This window comes from Haliotis rubra, unplaced genomic scaffold (genome assembly GCF_003918875.1).
Source record: "Haliotis rubra isolate DU_JTF1 unplaced genomic scaffold, ASM391887v1 Scf69, whole genome shotgun sequence".
Taxonomy (NCBI): domain Eukaryota; kingdom Metazoa; phylum Mollusca; class Gastropoda; order Lepetellida; family Haliotidae; genus Haliotis; species Haliotis rubra.
In genome coordinates this window covers 2,285,962-2,308,326 of record NW_025767401.1, presented here as the reverse complement: position 1 = coordinate 2,308,326, position 22,365 = coordinate 2,285,962, and the positions used below count along the sequence as shown (strand labels likewise).

General features: G+C 40.0%; 1 protein-coding gene across 1 annotated transcript; it reads right to left on the bottom strand.

Moving 5' to 3' along the window:
- Positions 1-1,957: 1,957 nt before the first annotated feature.
- Positions 1,958-20,465, bottom strand: LOC124258329 (probable G-protein coupled receptor 83). Its single transcript, XM_046692413.1, has 2 exons — positions 20,253-20,465; positions 1,958-5,551 (listed from the first exon to the last, which is right to left on the bottom strand). Coding segments are annotated over exons 1-2 (1,362 nt in total). The 5' UTR covers positions 20,255-20,465; the 3' UTR covers positions 1,958-4,191.
- Positions 20,466-22,365: the final 1,900 nt, after the last annotated feature.

The following is a 22,365-nucleotide window of genomic DNA, read 5'->3' as shown; positions in this document are numbered from 1 at the left end:
TCGCGTTTTAACAAACTTCCAAAATGGAGAATGTCCAGAACGTAATTTATTCACAGAACGAAACAATTCGGCAGCAATTCACAGTCTAACAAATGTAAGCCGACTCATGACATGGTTGACGGGTCAAACATCTACCGAATAAGTGATGAAGTTTATAATACATGGGCAGACGCCTGACATATAACAAAAGGTTTCAGTTGTGCGTGCTTTTTCCAAAGGCTTCACCATAAACATACATGTACACCTCTAAATTACCCCTTTGTGCCTGGCACTGTGAAAGATAATTACGGTGAACCGAGTGCTACAATGAGAAAGTATAATACTAGCTTTTGAAAAATCCACTAAACGTGCCTAATTTAGCATTTTGCGTCAAGTCGCTGTAAACGGCCTTTTATTCAGATCACGATGTGACAGATCAGTTTAGGAGAACCGTCCAAAGTGTCTGTTTCAACTGTTTGAGAAACACACGTGTCAACTGCAAGGCTAAGTGGTAATATGCCTGTTAAGACTCATATTAACCTAGGTCAATATGAATTCGAACCAACGACCAGCAGATCATGACCTGACTATATATACAGCAACTTAAGTCTCTTTAGACGACTGCCATGCTGTTGTTAAAATCTGTAAAGTGCACTATTGTCACTAAAATTGAAACAAAAACGACAAACACATTTCCAATCATGTGAAATCTCTGCTAAGGGCTATCAATTTGTGCTGTTCGCTGAAAGGTCAAGAAAGCATGCTGAGGCATGTCCACCTACAAAAACACGGATCATACTGCACGAGCTGAGAAAGGCAATTACATCGGGCATCATTTTGGTCGCTGATTTTAAATTTGAACATGTCCACCATACGTTTTAAAACCCTCAGTCCCTGTTTCTTCTTTCCCTGCTCCAACGAGCAAAGAGTCATATGACTCTCTTGGAATTCTTCTTAGAAAAAGAATCTTGATTACATCACAAGCGCTGTTAAATGGACTAGACAATGTATGGAACTGTTGTAGTATTGCATCCATAATTGGAAACTATTTATTAGTCATATATTGTCTGGTAGAGCTGTTATTGCCACCTTGACTCATAATGCATAGACCTAAATATTGACTCAACAAATGAAGCGGTTTTGCGGGTGATCTTCCAGCTCTGTGGAAGCGACTCGGTTGTATGCCTATTATCCATATACTTGAATTTGCCAAATGAGAATACAAGTAATAAATGAGACGAAATTGAGGTTTCGTATTGTCCATGGTATAATTGCAATTGAGTTCGGGATTGTATGATGGATATATGTGAAACATATTTTTGACTTACATGTAAGGTTGTAACACTTGAAACTGAATTTCATGACAAAACCCATATTGTCATCTTCAAGAGATACAATACACGTAGTTTTATGTGTGTCTAATTTGCAGATGCAAATAACAGATGCTTGTGCTATTGATCGGGGTGGGCCTTTTAGGGTACACACTTCTGTCACATGACTATAAATTCACGTATAATTCACACACTGACGACCAGTGTTAGATTCTTCTTGCAGGGAACCTGTTCTTTGTGTTGAGGATCGTAATAAAACGGGAATATTGCTTAAAAAGCTGACATCATGATTTTCAGCTTTGTGAAAATGTTATCCTTTCATTGAATACTGTGTATGATGTGAACAAATACTTGCTCCTACACGAACGAATCAAAGTAGTTTACACAAGTTCGGTGTAATATGGGTTTGTCTAACATTCCAGTGTTATAAAGGCGTATAATATGGTGAGTGAGTGAGTGAGTATGGTTTTACGCCGCTTTTAGCAATATTCCAGCAATATCACGGCGGGGGACACCATAAATTGGCTTCACACATTGTACTCATGTGGGGAATCGAACCCGGGTCTTCAGTGCGACGAGCGGACGCTTTAACCATTAGGCTACCCCACCTCCCCGCGTATAATATGGAGTGGATACACCACATATTATTCTGAATATACCAATAAACACGGGTAAGATGCTGACAAATCGATATTAACATGGGAAAGCTAGAAAAACGTTATGCAAAAACAAGATGTATTAACATATATGAAGTTAAAGGTACCTCCCGTGCTTGGATCTGGCACAATCGAGCAATACAAGCAAATGTACATGTCAATACAGTCATGTTGTACAACACCAAAGGCACAGTTTGTGTAAACGTTTCACAACTAAACAAATATAATAAGGTATCACTTACACTCTCTAACGGCCACTGTAAGAGTGGTCAAACTTCCTCTATTGCTCATTAAGGACGACAAACAAAAATCCGACTTCGCCACACCTGGTGAGACTGTGTCTATTTGGAATTCAATGATACATCACAAAATTGTTGAAAATGAGTTTAAATGTTGATGCAGTGTTCTCTTTTTCATCAAGAAATGGTTGAATATGAGTTTAAATGTTAGTGCAATGGTGTTTGTTTGGAATTCAATGACGCATCAAAAATGGTTGAAAATGAGTTTAAATGTTAGTGCAATGGTGTTTGTTTGGAATTCAATGACGCATCAAAAATGGTTGAATATGAGTTTAAATGTTAGTGCAATGGTGTTTGTTTGGAATTCAATGACGCATCAAAAATGGTTGAAAATGAGTTTAAATGCTGGTGCAATGGTGTTTGTTCGGATTTCAATGACGCATCAAACATGGTTGAATATGAGTTTAAATGTTAGTGCAATGGTGTTTGTTTGGAATTCAATGACGCATCAAAAATGGTTGAATATGAGTTTAAATGTTAGTGCAATGGTGTTTGTTTGGAATGTAATGTTGTTATCAAGAAATTGTTAAATATGCGTATATATGTTGATGCGATGGTCTCTATTTAGAATTTATTGATGCATCAAGAAATTGTTGAATACGAGTTTAGAAAGTACAGGGTGCTTCGAATTTGCAGCGGTAGCATGCTTCAAGTCAATCCAACTTGTATATGTATGCATTTTTGATGAAACACATTTATATTTACTTTAGGACCATGTACGTATTTATCATATATATTTATCCAATGTAAATGGGTATTTGATTCAGCTTCCATATGTTCCCTTGCTTCATAGCATTATATCATGCAAAGAGTATCCAACTATATCACAACAGCCTCTGAATAACCCTGAAGTCTTACCCTGTCAAATACCTGTTTGCTAACTTGAGCGTAAATAACGTCTCGAGACAACTAGCCACTGGTTGTAACCACCCGATACTTATTTGTCAATATGCATTTAGTAGTTGAAGTCGCTACTGCTCTAGAATGACAACACTGATACCCATGTAACATATGAGGATAATCAAGGATGTTTACAATAATAGGGTTTTGATCACCAAATTTGTAGTTGTTTTTGTAATGAGTTACTATATTTTGAACTCAAAATACGCTCTTTTTTATTTGTATATAGTACGTTTCATCAGCGACAAATGTATTGTATACTGAAAATAGAAATTTAAATTATTGTCATTGCGCAACTTTTCTAGTCTTGTACTCCGTGTGACCTTAACGGAAAAATAAGAAGTAGCAATTCAATTGTAAATGAAACCACGGCTCCTTAAACAACTTGACCAGCCTGCCTCTCATTTCTGTTCGACAAATGGCCATTGTGGTATATGGCTTCACCTCACGGGAGTATTCATGATTAACTCCACACAGCATCACGACGAATTTCCTCATTCTAGAATCTCAAGTGCAGGAAAAACAAGGTGTGATGACATCATACACCAGATGATCTATGTACACACGATTAAGGACTGGTATTTTCCCCTTGCCATGGCAAAATCCTTTAACAATCATTAAACCAGTGGCAATTACGTTATAAACACCGAAACATGTTAGAAGCAAAACAAACAAACTGTTATTGGCTTTGTCATTCCAGTTTCATCCAATGTGTCGGTCAGTCATGCTGGTGCAGAGGCTTTGAAGGACACGGCAAATCTATGAATCAACACCGATTCCTCAAACCGTTTTCATGCAGTTTCGACAGATATATTCAACAATTTAGATGCTGAGACGTTCATCCGTAGTTTCTCCAAAAATTGACGTTGCTTGTTTTTTCAGTTTTTACTTCCCCATCAAACGGATGACTCCAAGTTTACTGCAACCTGACAATGTTAATATCTCCTGCTAGCATGGTAGCAATGTCCAGAAATATCGTTGTTGACAGTTAATGTTTCTCCATTACCTGTGGTACTGGGATTTCCATTACTTCAAATGCAATTCGACCTTTCCGTTAGATATGTCACATTTGGGAATAAGTTCTGTCGTCTCCTCCTTAATTGTATCCTTCTCGTCGATTCGTGGTGGAGACCCGTTTAATTTGAAGGGGCAAAAGTTTTCAATTTCATCAGGCGATATAGACGTATCCCTTTTAACACTGGTCGATCTACTTGAGCATGCAATGCTTGAGCGTGTGATGCTCGGCAAGCCTCTTCCTCGTTTTCGATCTCCACGGTCATTCCGCAACAGCCCACCATCTACTTCGGAGCACCCTGGGTAAATTTTAAAGGCTCGGTATCCACACCAACGAAATCTTGCTTTCACTTCCTCTCTGAAGTTCTCGTTCAGCCAACAGTAGACAAAGGGGTTATAACAAGTGCTGCTGATGGCGATCCAGTGGCAGATGAAGAAGGCTCTACTGTCATGGTGGAATACTTCAGCATTGGGATGAAAGTCAGTCAGAAGGTGGTACAGAATAAGTGGCAGCCAACACAAGGCAAACACAATCACAACTGCGATCAAAAGCTTAATGCTCCTTCTTTTCGCACGTTGCTGGGATTGGTGCTGATTTTCCGTCACAGCGCCGACATGGGTTCTTGCCCATAGTTTACGTACTATACGTCCGTACGCAAAGGCGATGAAGGCCAGAGGGATGCAGTATTGCATGATGATGGTGACAACAGTCAGGTACTGTTCAAATGAATCCAGGGTATCCGGAAATGATGATCGACAGCGTCGGAGCTTTGACGTGAAAAGATTGACCTCCTGTACGCTTGTGTAGATGCCATATGGTAAGGAGAGGCAGATGGCCAATACCCATATGAACACCAGAACCGTTATTGCCAGTTGCTTGGACATGCGAATTGTTAGAGGAGTCAGAATGACTCGATGCCTGTCAATGGCGATCGCAGTCAGAGTGTAGGTTGACACATACACAGACGTCATTAACGAAAAGTTCACAAGGTGACACAGAAAATCCCCCAACGGCCATTCATCCAAGATGTGTCTGAGGATATTGAATGGAACATTAATGCATGTAATAAGAAGGTCCGAGACCGCTAAGTTGGCAATGAAGAAGTTGGTCGCTGTGTGAAGTCGCTTGTTCTTCAGAATCACATAACACACCAGAGAGTTTCCAAAGAAGGAGATGAGACTTAAGATGCTGTATGCGATGACGATGATGATGTTTTCTACTGTCTGGTCACGTTTGAAGGATTGGGACTTGAAAGAGCTCCCATTGGACTGATTGGATAGCCATAGAGAAATGTCGGTGCGAGTTACATTCTTGTCATCAAGTCCCAAGAGATGCCACACATCGTCGTACGCCATTGCTTCATGGAAAACCCTGCAACACACAAACAGTGATTCCTGAGACATTACACTATAACAAACTCTGATATATCGAAACATATACGAGCGTACACATTGCTTCAAGAGAAAACTCGTAGGGTCTCTTGGACATTGCGTAAGTGGTGTGTTATGATGACACATATATTACATATATTCAACAACATTGAATTCATGAAGTTATCGATTCGGTATTTTTTAAAGCATTAAAATTCACAATGTTATGTCATAACCAACCAGTCATATGATGAAAACATATTATATTGTTTCATAGAAAGGTATCACATATCTTCAACAACATCGAATTCATCAAGTTATCAATTTAGTATTTTAAAAACATTCAAATTTACAAAGTTACGTCATAACCAACCAGTCACATGATGAAAAGATATGATCGTTCCATACGAATATATTACATATCTCCAATCACATTAAATTATCCATTCAATATTTTAACACAATGTTACCTACAATGACATGAGCGTAAATCGTATTTCTGTTTACTTTTTTGTGAAGATACATGTACAAATAGGACGACAAAAAGACAGTGATAGCCAGTTTCACTTCATATTTCAGAATTAAAAAACATTCCACTGTACAATTGAAACGTGTCACAATGGGGTTCATTAGTTACTCTCAAATAGGTATAATAGCAAATGCTCGTCACATGTTAAGGCATATCAAGTGTATACCTCAACAAACATGGAAACATGATAAAAGTCCAAATGTGGAATTGCATAGGACATCTCTTTTGTTGCTGAAGCACCAAATTGGGAACGTCTTCCACATGCCTACCATAAAACCCCTTGAACGCATATTCCAGCTATATGGCGGCGGTCTGTAAATAATTGAGTCTGGACCAGTCAACCCAGTGATCAACAGCATGAGCATCGATCTACGCAATTGGGAACCGATGACATATGTCAAACAAGTCACCGAGCCTGACCATCCGATCCTGTTAGTTGCCTCGTACGACAAGCATGGGTTACTGAAGATCAATATTCTAACCCGGACCTTCACGGGTGGATCGTTTTCGAATTACTATGACCTTCGTTGTTGTAATCCTGAAGAAGGGTAATGTAAGGTTCTTTTCAATCTTCGGAGGAAGGACATTTCTGATCTATAGTACCACAGATGTTGAAGATGTTAACGTAAATAGAAAGACTGTAGTAAAGTTGGAGTCATTGCTTGACAATCGTATTTGTGATATCTATATCCTATGTCCTAACTGGGTAAACAAATAGTTGTTCTTTATCAAACAAGTGGAGAAATACAGCGGGGGTCATGAATTTCTTGATCACATGTGTTTGAATCGCTGAAAAAAGTCAGTTTCGTAAATTAATGTGTCTATGTGTTATCAGCATCAAATATTTAACATTCGCATGAACAATATTAACAGAATTTATTCAATCAAATAGATTTTAATTAATATTTTGAGGCTGTTGTAGTAGTTTTGATTCTTATGCAGTAACGGGTTTATCTTGCTCTTGCACGATATGGTTTATTACGAATAGAACATATCTGGCTGTAATTTTATTTTATATGGAATTCATGATCAGCACTTCAGTTTGGCCCTTACAGTTTCCCCTATTCGTTGAGTATGTAATTAGTTTTCTTCTCCTGTTTTCCTTATTATTTTCTTTGCGGAGCGTTTGGATAGTTTATGTTCAGCTCTTTAGTTTGATCTCCCTTATTGGTTCAGCATATACATGTAATTAGTTTCCTACTCCTGTTTAACTTGGGTTTTTTAAAATAAAAATCTCGTTATTCCCTGGGTCGTTTGTTTATTGGTCCCTGCTAGCTTACGGAAAATGTCTTCTCAAGACGTCCGCCTGTCTGGTGTAAGAATCGGGTCTCTTTCGAGCGTTATCATCACCAGGCATCGCTAGGCCCTAAAGAGTCACAGTGTTACTTTGAGGTCAGGTCAACTCTTAGTATCGCTTGTAAATATTCAGTGTCCTCGTACTGACTTACGTCTGGTGTTACCGAGCTAAACTTATTGGGTAGGTTGTTATATATCATTCTCCTTATTTCTTGTAATCCGTGGATAACGTTTTTTCCGGAAGTGCTAGTTTAGGTCATGTATCTTATTTTGGCCGTAAGTCATGTGACTCATTTGGGCGAGCTCCCGTATGTTCAAGTTTTTGTGCTCCGTCTAAGTGACTTTATCCTGTAAGACAGGGCTTATATCTAGGTGGGTTCGTCTGATCTTAATTGCCCAGGAGGAATATTTTTAGGGGCAGGCTTAGTGCTGATTTCTCCTTAAATATTGGGGTTTTACTCGCTCTTTTGAGTGTCGATTTAATTAACTGCTAGGTATTACTGGTCACGGCCGACTAAATTGGATGTCTATGCATCTTGTCGATTGTCTTGTCGTTGTAATAGCGGTTATCCTTTGCTTAGCTGGACAGCTTCACTAGTGGCACCCGCTCAGTTAACCAGCGATACTGGTCAGTGTTCATTGGGGATTCATCCATTATATAGCTTGTATTCAGATACTGCCAACTGACAATAATACAACTGTTAACCTTTACTTAGTTTCCTTGTAATTTATCCTCATTTTATGACACCCTGACCTCATCAGCACAGTTCCGAGATAGCGCCGAACACATCTGTTTGGCATCCGTGAAACCCTGCGTCAGTTTGATCCCCAGCGACCCATGTCTGTCTTAAGAGGCGACTAAAGGTGTTTAGACGATATGCTCGCAGACTTAGTTTACAGTGAGTGAGTGAGTTGGGTTTTACGCCGCTTTTAGCAATATTCCAGAAATATCACGGCGGGGACACACATTGTGCCCATGTGGGGATTCGAACCCGGGTCGTCAGCGTGACGAGCCGACGCTTTAACCATTAGGCTACCCACCGCCCACTTAGTTTACAAGCTATTGTAGATCGATGCTCATGATGTGAACCACTGGATTGTCTGGTTCAGACTACCGCGTCATATAGCTGGAATATTGATGAGTGCAGCGTAAAACAGCAACAACAGCAATTGCTGTTTGCACGTGCCTGACTTGACACGTTATTGTGATTATATGCTTCCTTCAGATGCAACAACCGTATTGTGCATGCACATCTCAACGATAGCTCCATTCACATCATCAGTTCCTTTATAATAATATATAACAACAAACATTACATTATAGACATTTGTAATTTAATCTGTATATAGTTTTGTAGAGGTAAATATTTTGTATTAGGAACATGTTTTGTTTTCCGGGACAGGGACCTGTCTGTATGTTCCATGATCGGATAAACCCCATGAACTGTGATTGTCTCTCTGACCGTCTGTCATCGTGAGGTTTTACAAGGTTACGAGACGATCACTGACGTCCGTGCCTTGTGTAACAACTGCAGCGTGTGTACTCACTGACACTGTAGAACTGAAGTAATGCTAAACCCACGTTAGATCAATCACTGTCTCATTTCTTGGTCCAAGTAAGCTTCCGAGACCTTAGAACATTCCGCTATTAGTCTTCTCCTTTCAATGCCTAACAATCAGATGGCTTTTAACCAAGATAGGTGATTTATTGCAGTACGCTTGTAGCTTCTTGTAAGGTATGAGTGTAAATATACACGACTGAAAAGTAGATGCACATGCGAATTAGGAATGCTTTTCTTGTCATTGAAACTTGGTCTATGCGCTTGTTACTTTACAGGTGAAGGCGGGATCCTGGGTTTATCAGTGAAAATGATATTCGTAGCATGAATACATAAGGTATTCATATTTGTGTATTTGATTGTTTTGTGTTGTTGTTGTTTTGGGTTTTTTGGGTGTTCTTTTTTTGTTTCTTGTTGTTTTCGGGGGGGTGGGTTGTTATATTTTTTATTTCTTTTTTGCTTTGGCTTTTGCTTTTCTTTTTGGGGTGGTGGTTATTTTGTTGGTGTGTGTGTGGGGGGGGGTGTAATTTCTTACACATATACTCTGTTTTTATATTTTTGTTTTCAGATCATTGGTGGTACAATTGATACTTTCTCTTCAACTCGGGAGATTGTGTTGGTTTAAATCTCATTTAACAGCAGCATGGATATATCTTAATTTCATTTCGTTCACCTCAGAAAGTCTTTCGGATGAGTGATACAAAACACAGAAAATGTCATCAACGAAATCAATTTTGGATCAATCTTTATGAAAGTGACACACACAAAAACCCGACACGTCGCACCTCTCGTAATAAACGTTACACAAGAAATCTACTGCGGATCAACAAAAAAAAACACCGCAAGAAACTTAATGGATGACAATTTCTTTATTGCATTTGATGCTACGTTTCGCTGTAGATTCTTATACCGGAATATGACAAGCTTGACAACGGTATAAGAATCTAAACCGAAACGTTGCACCATATATAATAAAGAAGTTGTCATCAATTAAAAAGGGCTTGCTTCTGCAATCATTAATGAACAACTAAAATGCCAATCAAAAGCAACCAGATACAACTTTAATAAACACACAGATAAGGCAGAGGGCTGCCGGCAGGGGAACTCAGGTCAATGTTAAGAATCATAACTGTTTCCAAATACCCGTATTTGTGTAAAAGACACCTAAAAGTACAAGAATCTATTTGAGACTTGTTCCACCAAACCTAACTAAAACTGATGGATTCTGTTCCTGTCTTGTCTCAAAAAACGTAACCTAAAACGAAAGGAGTGTACTCCTGGTCCATCTCTCAAAAAACACAATCAGAAACAAAATGAAATTGCTGAAAGTCTGTCTCACAAAGCAGATCCAACACAGAAATACCTTCAATGTTTGTTTCCCGTATACTAACATTTACCATTGCACGGAATCAATTACTAAAACAAGCCTATCACAGACAGAAAATCGATCTTTATTTGTTGGCAAAATACTGGTTGTTACATTCTGAATTTGGGAAAATATACTCAAGAAATAGAGGGCGGGGGGGGTAGCCTGATAGTGAAAACGTTCGCTCGTAACGATGAAGACCCGGGTTCGATTCCCCACATGGGTACACTGTGTGAAGCCCATCTCTAGTGTCCCCCGCCGTGATGTTGCTGGTATATTGTTAAAAGCGGCGTAAAATCATACCCACTCACTCAAAGTAATAAGTTATTACTGTTTTTTTTACAAACACACCTCAATTTTTAAATCATACACATTGTCATGTAGACGCTCGATGGAACTCAACCAACAAAATATCTGAAGTATTGCGTGAATTAACAATAAACAACGATTTTTCCTTTTCGTAATGTCTTTTCGCGAACACCAGGAATCATCACTATTATTTAATGACTCATACCATACGTAATGTCAACACTGAAAAATAAGCAGTTTCGATTTTTCGCTTGGCGTTAAAATTAACATTTCTGTAAAAATTCGAATTTCAGGCTGGTCTAGTCAATACATGTCGTTGTTCAGAGTTGCGTCCCTTGGGTACTCCAAATCTATGACGCTGGGTTTTAATTCCGTTTCGCCCTGATTATGTATGTAAGTGCTTATTGTAATGAAGTTACAAGGTCGAGTTTCGTGTTAGAAAGCTTTATTACGAACTTTGATGCTTACAGTGGCAGGTGCTATGAGCACAAAGCCTTGAACAGGAACTGAGATGAGAGTGATCCCCCTTAGTATGTATTGCTAACCTTCAACTAGAAATATTAATAATACTATGCTTAGTGAGCCTCGCGCCGTTGAGTTTCACCAAAGAAAGGTGAGACATGCATCACTTCGGATTCTCCTACCCCATTAATCTGACATACCGTGATGAAATGCTGTTAAATGCCACATTAAACCGAACTCGCTCAAGTTCGTAGTTTGAATGATTTCGTCGGTTAAGGTACTATACATTTCAATTGATTATAATAAATTGTAGGAGAATATTTCACGATGTATTAACTGTCCTCTGCATCTGATATATCTTTATTGATGTTTTCGTCTTGCATTCCTTAACTCGATGTATCAGCCTCGTGTAAACAATGTCGTTTGGGACAATAAAAATGAACACAGACATTAAACAGATTATGAAGTAGCTGTATGCTTTCATGACTTGTAATTTGAAACTTCCCTCACTTTTCAAACACATTATATGAACATTGATAGAAGTTATTGTGACATAGGTGACCTAAAGTTCATTATTTGTTTTGAAAACCTTTGATAACTTTCATCACTCAGAACATTTTGCAGCAATCAACTATCTCTTTAACAACCAAACGTTGCCGTGAAGCTTGAACTTAAATGGTATCATGATCAGACGGTTTAATCTGCGTCTGAAGTGTTGACATGAGTCGATGCCCACAGATAACTATTCAAGCAGATTGATGAAGGAATCCAGTTTGTTTGTTCCCTGGGTGAGTTCGCGGTCAAACTGTGTAAACGAGCAAACTAATACAGTTTTCTTTTGTAACTGGTGTCACTATTACCAACATGAGAGTGATTAATTTCTGGGGTTAGGAATAGTGCTATTAAGAAATCGATGTCCCCCAGCGAACCTCAAACATTATACTCCTGGCATACCTGTCACGTCAAATCGAGCAATTTTAGAAACAGCTTGCTAAAATAGACATCCTTGACGCAGGCAACGTTTTTAATTTGGCCTATTTTCAGAAGTAATTTATCTCGCATTTCACTCGATTGTTATGCAACATTGCATGTTGGGGATATGCATTATGAGTTTCCAGAAGTGTGGTTGTTTGTTAGTATGCCTCGACATTTTGTTTGGATTGTGAGCTGCCTGCCACGCATTCAGTCTATTGTTGTGGGTTCGAGTCTCGTTTGTGAAAGAGTGTAGATGATTTTTATCGCTCAAAACTCTTTGCAACAATGTTTACGTATTTCTTTGAACATTCGTTCGTTGACGTTATTTGTGAAATTCTGACGCCCCGACATTTTGTTAGGAACGGATGTTGTTAACCACAGGTTTCAACTAGTAAAAACTTGGCGCATCAAAAACCTAAAATCGGGAAATCTGAAAATCACCAAAATGTTCGCCGACATTAAAAGACAGTGTCAGGTAGCTGTTTCATAAGATGAATATCGTCACATGATCCCTCGATTACAGATCCCGTTGAACAGAATGTAATGATAAACAACCACATCACAGTCTTTTCTCATAAACATTAATCTGATAAACATCATAATGCTTAAGTAATGAGGTGTTCATTTCAGAACAGAACGCCACGAGTTGTTTTCAGATTTTGCATCGAGAAATTATAAATGTAACTTTCAGTGAAAAGGCAAGTTGATATCGAAGGAACCAGTGCCATTTAACAGGTGAGGTGAGGTGAAATTGGGTTTTACGTCGTACTTGAGAATATTTCGCTCATATGACGACGTGCATGCGTGTGTGTGTGTATGTGCGGCTGCTTGTACTAGCCCAGACTTAAGCTGGTTTTATAGTGCTAGCTCACTGAGATACCATGCCGCAGTGAAGCATGAATACCCCACTCAGACACATTATACTGACTCCGAACCGACCAGTCCTTGTTGTACCCATTAATGCCGAACGCCAGACAGAGACCAACAAGTACCATATTTTAACGTCTTTTGGTATCGCGCGACCGGGGATCGAACCCGCGACCTTCCGCTCTCCGAGCGGACGCTAACCACTACACCACGGAGGCGGTCTGCTATTTAACAGCGCTCTGCGACCATCCAGATTCCTCAGACACTCATTCATGTTACGGTCTATTGAATTGCACTCTTCGAAAGATGTGCGGTTCTTGGACCCATGTGTGGAGATGGTCTGTCTGTGTAATGGGCGTATTCGTTACCTTTTAGCTGCAAAAATCAAGAAATCAAGCTCCCAGTTTGCGTACATTGTGATCCTTTAAAAAAACTCCCCAAAACAATTTTATCAGTAATTTACATAAGTACATCTGATCCCCTGATAATGTGTATATACCTGTCTACTTTGTAAACTCATTTAGAAAATAGGATGCGATTTACAAAACAAATGCAGACACATGTTATTGTGCACTTTAGAGAAAGGATTCTTTTATGTGGTATTTCTTCTTCAGACAAAGATATTTCTTATTAAATCACATAAAACGTATGAAGAACATATTTCAAACTACCTACTGGAAAATAAGTCTCATGCAAATTATTAGGCAAATACAATGAATAGCATCTTGCTATATAAACTGATATGACAAGGATTACATTGAACGCAAGATATTTGACAAACAATGCCAATCAAAGCAATGATTACCTTTTTCTATAAACAAACATAATTCTAATGAATAACAAATGTTACGTCTATGTTCTAGGAAAACATGGAAAAGTGACTTTGAATTTGAATATTTGTGACAGCCTGTGTTAAACCTTGATGGCTAAGTGACTTTTTGAATTGTTCCTGCATTGCCAAAATAGTGTAAAGTCCGCACACACGTCCTCAGTGAAGCCGTAGCTAGGTTACGGAACGGATACCAAAAAACTAAATTTGCAGACCTGGTCCAAGAACAATTCCACAAAGTAGGGAATGCAAAGACTAATCTGCCCATTTCTCAATCTGAAACCCGAATACCAGTAATACTAGTTGACATGTATGGAAGTTAAATCCGGGTTTCAGTAAAACCCGGCGTCTTGTGGTCTGTTTCGTTGTTATTAACGCTTAATTAACCATTGATTGGGAATTTCATTCATATTATTCATGGCTTTTTGTGTATTTAAGATAAGGATGCTGTTTTCCGTGTTACTGTTGGCGTGATCTGTGCATTAGATAAATAAAGCAGAAGACGTCAAAGGAATATCAATATCACTTGGGAGTAATTCTGAAATATTAAAGTGCTCGTTGGACAAAACATTTCAATATTGATATTCATACATTGCTTTACATTTATACATTGTGTAAAACTCCGACTGTATCATATGCACGTAGGATGTTTCTACCAGACGTACGGGAAAAGGTGAGCGTATCCTGCCCCAAGGCCACCTGTGCCACTCGGCACAAATCACAATGCAAATGCAGATCGAAGTCTTAATGAAAGGAACGCGCCTGAGCATATTGTGGACAACCTAATAAAAGACCGAGAAAATCAGGAATCCTAGCACACGATCATGAGCATGTCCCCCTCCGACTACTCAGTCATCCAAACCGACAAGCCCATCCCACCCACACAAGCTCCTACCCATCACCCAACAACCCCAACCCACCCCCCATCCCACTTCCAAACATCATCAACCCAAATATGAGGTACAATATGACGACTTGGCTCCAAGTGTTCTCTTTGTAGTAATTTGTATTGCTTTAGTCACGACAAGACTTGCTCCTACGAGTTAAAATCTATAGTCACATCGGCAGTATTTAAGCCATATCGAATAAAGCGTTCGCTCGTCACGCTGAAGACCAGGGTTCGATTCCCCACATAGGTACAATGTGTGAAGACCATTTCTGGTGTCCCCCGCCGTGATATTGCTGGAATTTTGCTAAAAGCGGCGTAAAACTAAACTCACTCACTCAGCCATATCGATGCGCTTAAAAGATCCCCTTTAGATGTCACTGAAACCGCTAGTCGGTTAAAGTTGAAACTCTCACTTTATTACCAAAAACAAAAAGTGGATGGGTGGGTAAATAGGGCTTTTAACGCCGCATGTCAGCTAGCAGATCGATGCTCATGATGTTGATCACTGGATTGTCTGGTCCAGACTCGATTGTTTACAGACCGCCGCCATATAGCTGGAATGTTACTGAGAGCAGCGTAAAACTAAACTCACTCACTCACCCACTCATTCACGCACTACTGCGCCTGAGACGAATGGGCCACCCGTGATCACAATAAACGAAAATCTTGAGGTTTCTTTCGGAAGTTTATTCGCCACCGACGTCATATGGTAAATTACTTTGTGTATCTGTATCATTTAAGTCACTGATGGTGCCGCAACGCTACTTGCGTGGCTATTGCGTGTCAGAAACGAATCCCGGTTCGACCTGAGTGTGTGAGGTCCACCAAAATGGTAAACGTCTGAGCCTTGGGACCAAGCGGAATGAAACCTGTGTCACGTCATATTCATTTCTGCCATCTCCCATAACAGATGACTATTTCATCGGTTATGTACGTTATCTATATTCATGTATCTTATCTACAGTGTTCTTAGTACCAGTTAATGGTCTTCCTGATTTAGGCTCAATCTTGAACACCATTGACCATTTCGTGACAGTGGCAACGAAAGCAACACCACCCCCTCAAGCTGAAACCATTCCTTTCATTTGAATATACTTTATCGCAGCGTGGACACCAGTGTAGTGTTAAAAGATTTAGAAAGCTTCATATTTTCTACGCGGGAACGATGACGTTAAACTAAACTGACAATCAGAAATGTCAACCTCGTCGATCAAAACACCCACGTGAAGCACAATACAGCAAGGTTGATTCTCTGAGCTGAAAGTTGATGACATCCATTAACTCTTATTTATTTACAAATCAGCTAAAATACTGACACAACTTCTGGAACTCTCATCTAATTTGAAACTGTCATTAACAATCGAGGGAAACGCAATAACGGGTGAGATATGTCAGCGCTTCAAACTATTGCTTCAAAATGAAAATTTTAAGTTTCCAGCTACAAATTATCTCTAAGACGTAGCGATAAAGTAGAAAGTGTTGTGGCAATTGCAAACAGCTGAATTCATCAATAGTTTTTTTAGCCAAACAGGTCGTTGAAAGTGAAAACATAATTTACTTTTATATTTATTTCATTATTTAATTCATATTAAACCTGACTTGTATCATGTATACGTTGGATTTTCCCGTCTTTTCATTTTCGAGACATGATCGTTTTCCTATATCTGCTGTTTGTACATATTTCCTTACCCCTTATATATGGAAGTATATCAGTGATGATAATAAGAATACTGATAAACCAATGCTTTCGTAAAATTCATAACTTTAAGCACTTACAAAGACTCCCCTGGAGGAAGAAGATTTGAGCATGTCACTACACTATTCCAAAGTATTACGATGATTATAACAAATAAAAGGACTGCATCACTAATCTCGTCGGTAAATCTTCAGTATGCACACTCCTTTATGTGAAAACACATTCATATGACCAGTGTTAAAGAATTACGAGTCCTGTCTAACATAATATAGTGGAGATAATTAAATTTCGAATAATAAGTGAGTGAGTGAATGGGTAGCAATATTCCAACACTATCACGGCGGGGGGACACCAGAAATGGGCTTCACATATTGTACCCAAGTGGGGAATCGAACCAGGTTTTTCGGCGTGACAATTTACCCACTGGTCTACCCAAAAACCCTGATTGATGATCAGCATACCGTCACTGACAACTGCAGCTGTCACAGAGCTGTGTTCCTGCGCCCGTGAAGATCCGGGGTAGAATAGGTCTTCAGCAACCCACGCTTACCACAAAAGGCGACTATGCTTGTCGTAAGAGGCGACTAACGGGATCGGGTGGTCAGGCTCGCTGACTTGGTTGACACATGTCATCGGTTCCCAATTGCGCAGATCGATGCTCATGCTGTTGATCACTGGATTGTCTGGTCCAGACTCGATTATTTACAGACCGCCGCCATATAGCTGGAATATTGCTGAGTGCGGCGTAAAGCTTAACTCACTCACTCACTGTGTTCCTGTGATCTGGGTGTCATTAAATATACTCTCCCAAAAAAGCAACGCATCATGAAAATAGCAATTTCATGTAGCAATGAATTAAGACGTGATTCGTTTTACAAAAGGTTTTGCTCTGTTTATGAGTCCTATGGTGATTATGTTTTGAAACATCACAACAAAACGCACCATCCGTAAAATACCCGTATTAAACAGCATGATTTTCAATTTCGGCGTGTAGTGTCACAGAATACACAATTCGCATGCAATGCACGTGAAAGTTGGGGATCAGATAGTCTCAATGATGGGTATAAAAGGTTGATCGCTGTCTGTCGATTATTCACTGTATTTGGAATATTGTTGACGAACGCAAAATGCCACGTCTAAGTGAAGCCAACCGTCATATCGCCATTGGTTTGCTTGAAGCTGGCCAGTCTCAACGTGCAGTTGCCCGACGCATGAATGTTCACCAAAGCACCATTTCACGGCTCTGGGAGAGATATCGCCGGCAGAATGCGGTAGCAGATGCCCCTCGTAGTGGGCGACCTCGAGTACCACTGCGGCGCAGGATCGACATCCGGGTACATCACATGCGTCATCGAACAGCTACGGCGACCTTCGACAAATACCCGGATTGAGGAGGCTTTCTGCACAGACCGTCAGGAACAGGTTGAGAGAGGCTGGTTTACGTGCCAGAAGACCTTATTTTGGCCCTGTGCTTCGACAACAACATCGTCGACATCGAGTTCAATGGTGCACCAACGTTCAGACCTGGAACCTACCGAATTGGCGTAGAATCTGGTTCAGTGATGAATCACGATTTCTATTGGAACGACGCGATGGAAGAATGCGGGTGTACATACGTCGACGTGAACGTTTCGCCGACGCTTGCGTTCCCCAGGTGGACAGATTCGGCCGGGGCGGTGTTGTGATGTGGGGGGCGATCACCTGCCGTAGGAGAAGTGATTTGGTGATGATCCAGGGCAACCTGACAGCCCAAAGGTACTGTGACGAAATCTATGCCGCCCCACCCCATCTTCCAATCATTGATCGCCAGAGGGAGTTGTTTCAACAGGACAATGCCAGGCCCCACACAGCACGTCACAATAGGGACTTCCTCCAGAACCACACACATCTCCCCTGGCCCTCAAGATCACCGGACCTAAACCCGATCGAACAGCTGTGGGATGCCCTGGACAGACGGGTGCGACGCCGTAACCCTCAGCCCCAGACACTTCAGCAACTCGCACAGGCACTACAAGCAGAGTGGGCTGCGATTGGGCAACACGAAATTCTGAGACTTATTCGTTCGATGCCGAGGCGATGCCGTGCAGTTCTGGATGCCCACGGTGGTCACACGAGGTATTGACTTCAGCGCTACCACACGTCTCCATGTGCCACTCAAACTGACTTTCCTCGAGTTGGTGCCAAAGACGGATAAGTCTGCATTCCCAGTGTGCAATTTCGCTATATTTCATTGACTCATAAAGCCTACAAGATGTTTCAAAATAAACATAAAAATACAGTTGAAATTCATATATGCGTTTCTTTTTTGGGAGAGTATAGAAATATAGTAATACCAGAACACGTGGTAACAAGTCCCATTATACCAAGCTTACATTAACTAGTGACAAGGATCAAAGTCCCAAACAAGGTTTAGATTGTGTTTATGAATCACTTTCAATAGTGCTGATACCAGTTCATCGCGAAAAGGTGAGCGAATCCTGATATTGGGGACCGTGTCAAACATACAAGCAAAGGCTAGTCAATAGTCCTCCCGAAAAACTATATGGCGGCTGTCTGTAAATAATCGAGTCTGGACCAGACAATCCAGTGATCAACAGCAAGAGCATCGATCTGCGCAATTGGGAACCGATGACATGTGTCAACCAAGTCAGCGAGCCTGACCACCCGATCCCGTTAGTCGCCTCTTACGACAAGCATGGGTTACTGAAGGTTCATTCTAACCCGGACCTTCACGGGTACATTTATACAGAGCTATGTGTATGTATGTATTCAACGACTTGGATATTTCAAATGATCTGGTACGAATTCATACGATCACGCAATCAAGTGAAAACGATTCAAACTGCATGTCCAATTGTCTTCTACGAAATCAACAGCGATTCTTACTTGCGAGGAAGTTAATGCTGATTGATCAGTTCCTTATCGCCATTCCGCCTAAAACATTAGAAACGATTCCATTTGTTTCGCGTAAGTCTGAAAAAGCCATTATACATGTCGCCTTCTATTCGAGCTAAAGACACATAGAGTTAACATGTGGGTGTGTGTGAATACAAAGAGGGTTCATTTGTTGGAACCCGTGGCTCTCAGAATCATTTTATGGCGTCTCTGCAGGATGCCATGCATAGGCAATGCCATCAGCAAACATACCGCACGTGGTTGCACAACGGTGTGCGAAATAGTTTCCAAATTTTGCTAGCCAGTCGGGCTAGCTATGCCTGAAAGTTACTCGCCCATAAAATAATTCACTAATTTGAATGTAGACACGGGTTTCATCATTAGGCTGCTAATATCATAAACATATTTATCAGGTCATAATCTTGCAATGATTGCAAGTGTATTAACTTAACAAGTCGGAGAGAGTGATATATGACCCCCATGAAAATTCACTAGCAAGTCGGACCAGTGACTGTGGAAATTTACTGGCCCAACTGGGTATTTACCAGCTACGGGCTAGCGAGAGAGAGAGCGAATGAATTTGTGTTTGCATGTGTATGTGTGACTGACATGCAATAAACTGTAAAGCCTTACATAAATATGAATATACAATTCATTTTAGAAAGTGGTCAGATGCAACGCATGTTATGTTTGGGATTACAAATTCTCAGTAAACTACAGATCCGGGATTCGAACCCACACTCTCAGAGTCGGGTACCTTATCGCCAGCACACAGAGTCAGCCATCTAACCCACTCAGCCAAAGCAGCTTCAACATATTGTCCCAAATATTTCCCCAAATATAACACATCTAACAAAGTTACCTTACATCTAAAAGTACCCAGGCTGAATGGTTGTACGCCACATTTGGGTGTATTTCGGTTACACATTGTACCACGATGGAAGACGACAAAAAGGTGAACGGTCTTCGTTTAGCCATTAACCGATGAATCAACACACACAAATTCTATTTTGTCCGCTATCATACTTACATGTGATATGGTGCTGTGTCCTATCCAAGACAACCTGCTGCCAAGAAACACGGCACAAGTCTATCTGCTATATGCAGTGGAACACCTTCACCGTCTCATGTACATGGCATGTATCCATTATGACTGGTCAGACGCGTTGGACACGCTGCCAATAAGGCGATGTCTTACGCCTGCTGACGGAAGTGCACTGGTGGTGGCTTAATGCCCTGGGGAGGCACCGTTGGATGTTGACAACCGAATAACCTAAACACAGTTATAAAATCTTGTTTTAGATTCATTTATTGATCTATCCAGAATATTATACGATGTGCATGTCTAATGATACGTTAAATGAAATTGAAAAGTGTATATCATTCAAAAAAATATTTTTCTGTTAATGAAACAATAACAAGAAAAACATACAAGGGATAAAATACTTTCATTGACACTTGCTTATCGTAACTTATTTAACATGGCAATGGAAAAAATATATTCAACAATACTTCAAGATGGAAATATAAATAAATAATACAATCACAAACACATTGACATATCAATGAAACTGGAAATGGAAAATTCAGAAAAATAATTTCACGATAAAACATCTCAACAACCGAAAGCTTAAATTACTAACTCTTAAATACAAAGTTACGACAAGAGGCATTCAGTCCCAATAATCATTGCTATGAACCATACGGTAACCTGACGACAACGTAAAACTCTTGTGACTGAACTACTAATTCCTCCTCGTTAAACTACCTTTCCAAAGATGACATTCGATAGTTCCCTTCCAGCTACCCCACAGTAAATATTACGACCACAGCAGGGAATCAGCAGACTGTCGTGATGTATTCTGTGAGCTACCGCTTTGTAATACATGTCTGTTTAGTCCGACCATAAGCTGCGACGATCCTTCCTCATCGATCTGTGACTGGCTCCCAGCTTATTGAAAACGATCTTGAATAGTGTCTGTAGAAATACCTTGCCTGCTTTGCACGAGGATTACGGGAGCAGAAAGGAAGCGTTTGACTATCGACAACGATTTTCCAGGGATGTTTTAAAAGAAAAGTGTTTCTGTTAAGGCTCAGGTGCCCTTGTAAAGAAACTTACTGTTTCTAAAAATAATTGGGGTGGGGGTCAAAACTAGGATGGATCTAGTGTTCAAGCTTAAATTTGTACGGATTCCTTGATCTAATAATTATGAATACTAGTAATATGTTGGCAATACCATCAGCCATAGTATAATATGTTCAACTGTCAATCTGATGCAAAAGACAGCAACCCCTAGATAATTTTGTCAAGAGAATACACTATGCTCATTTTATTATAACATTTCTACTTTATTTTTGAAAACCATATATTTTCCATATATATTCAATGTTTACTTTACAAGAACAGAAAATATAGGTATGCTTTAGTCTTGTACCTCGCGACGTGTCATTTCTCGTCGATTTACCTCCTATAGAAACATTATTTGGCAATTATGGCGATATTGTATCATAACAAAGTAGTGAGTATCCCACTCTTACCTATTCTGCTCACTGAAAGCCAGTTCTCTCCCTCCCCCTCTCTCTCTATCTCCCTCCTTCTTTCTCCCTCTCTCTCACTCTCTCCTCTCTCTATATATATCTCCCTCTCTCTCTCTCTTTCTCTCTCTCTCTATATATATATCTCCCTCCCTCTCTCTCTCTCTCTCTATATATATATATCTCCCTCCCTCACTCTCTCTCTCTGTTGTCTATTTTTGTTGTTGTTATGCAGTTGTTTACCGGATGTTTGCTACTATGTCTGAACCTGGGTCTCATACATCATTCAGACGTATTGATAGAAGGCCCAAAATGGAATTGCAGATTTTCTGCCCACGATGTACTGAGTTGTCCTGAAAATAAATGCACCAATGTCTGTGATAAATATGATAGTTAATATGATGATATTTTTTCACGATAAAGTCATATAGAATATCAAATCATAATGTAATATGAACGAAATTGGTCCAAGGAGACAATATACCCAATTGAAAAATGTGTTTGTGCTTATCAGCTCATAATTCTGCTACTGATAAACCTGTAGCTTTTGTACTCTTATGTGAAATATTTCCTTCACGAAGAAATCTAAATTCTCGGCCAATTCTATT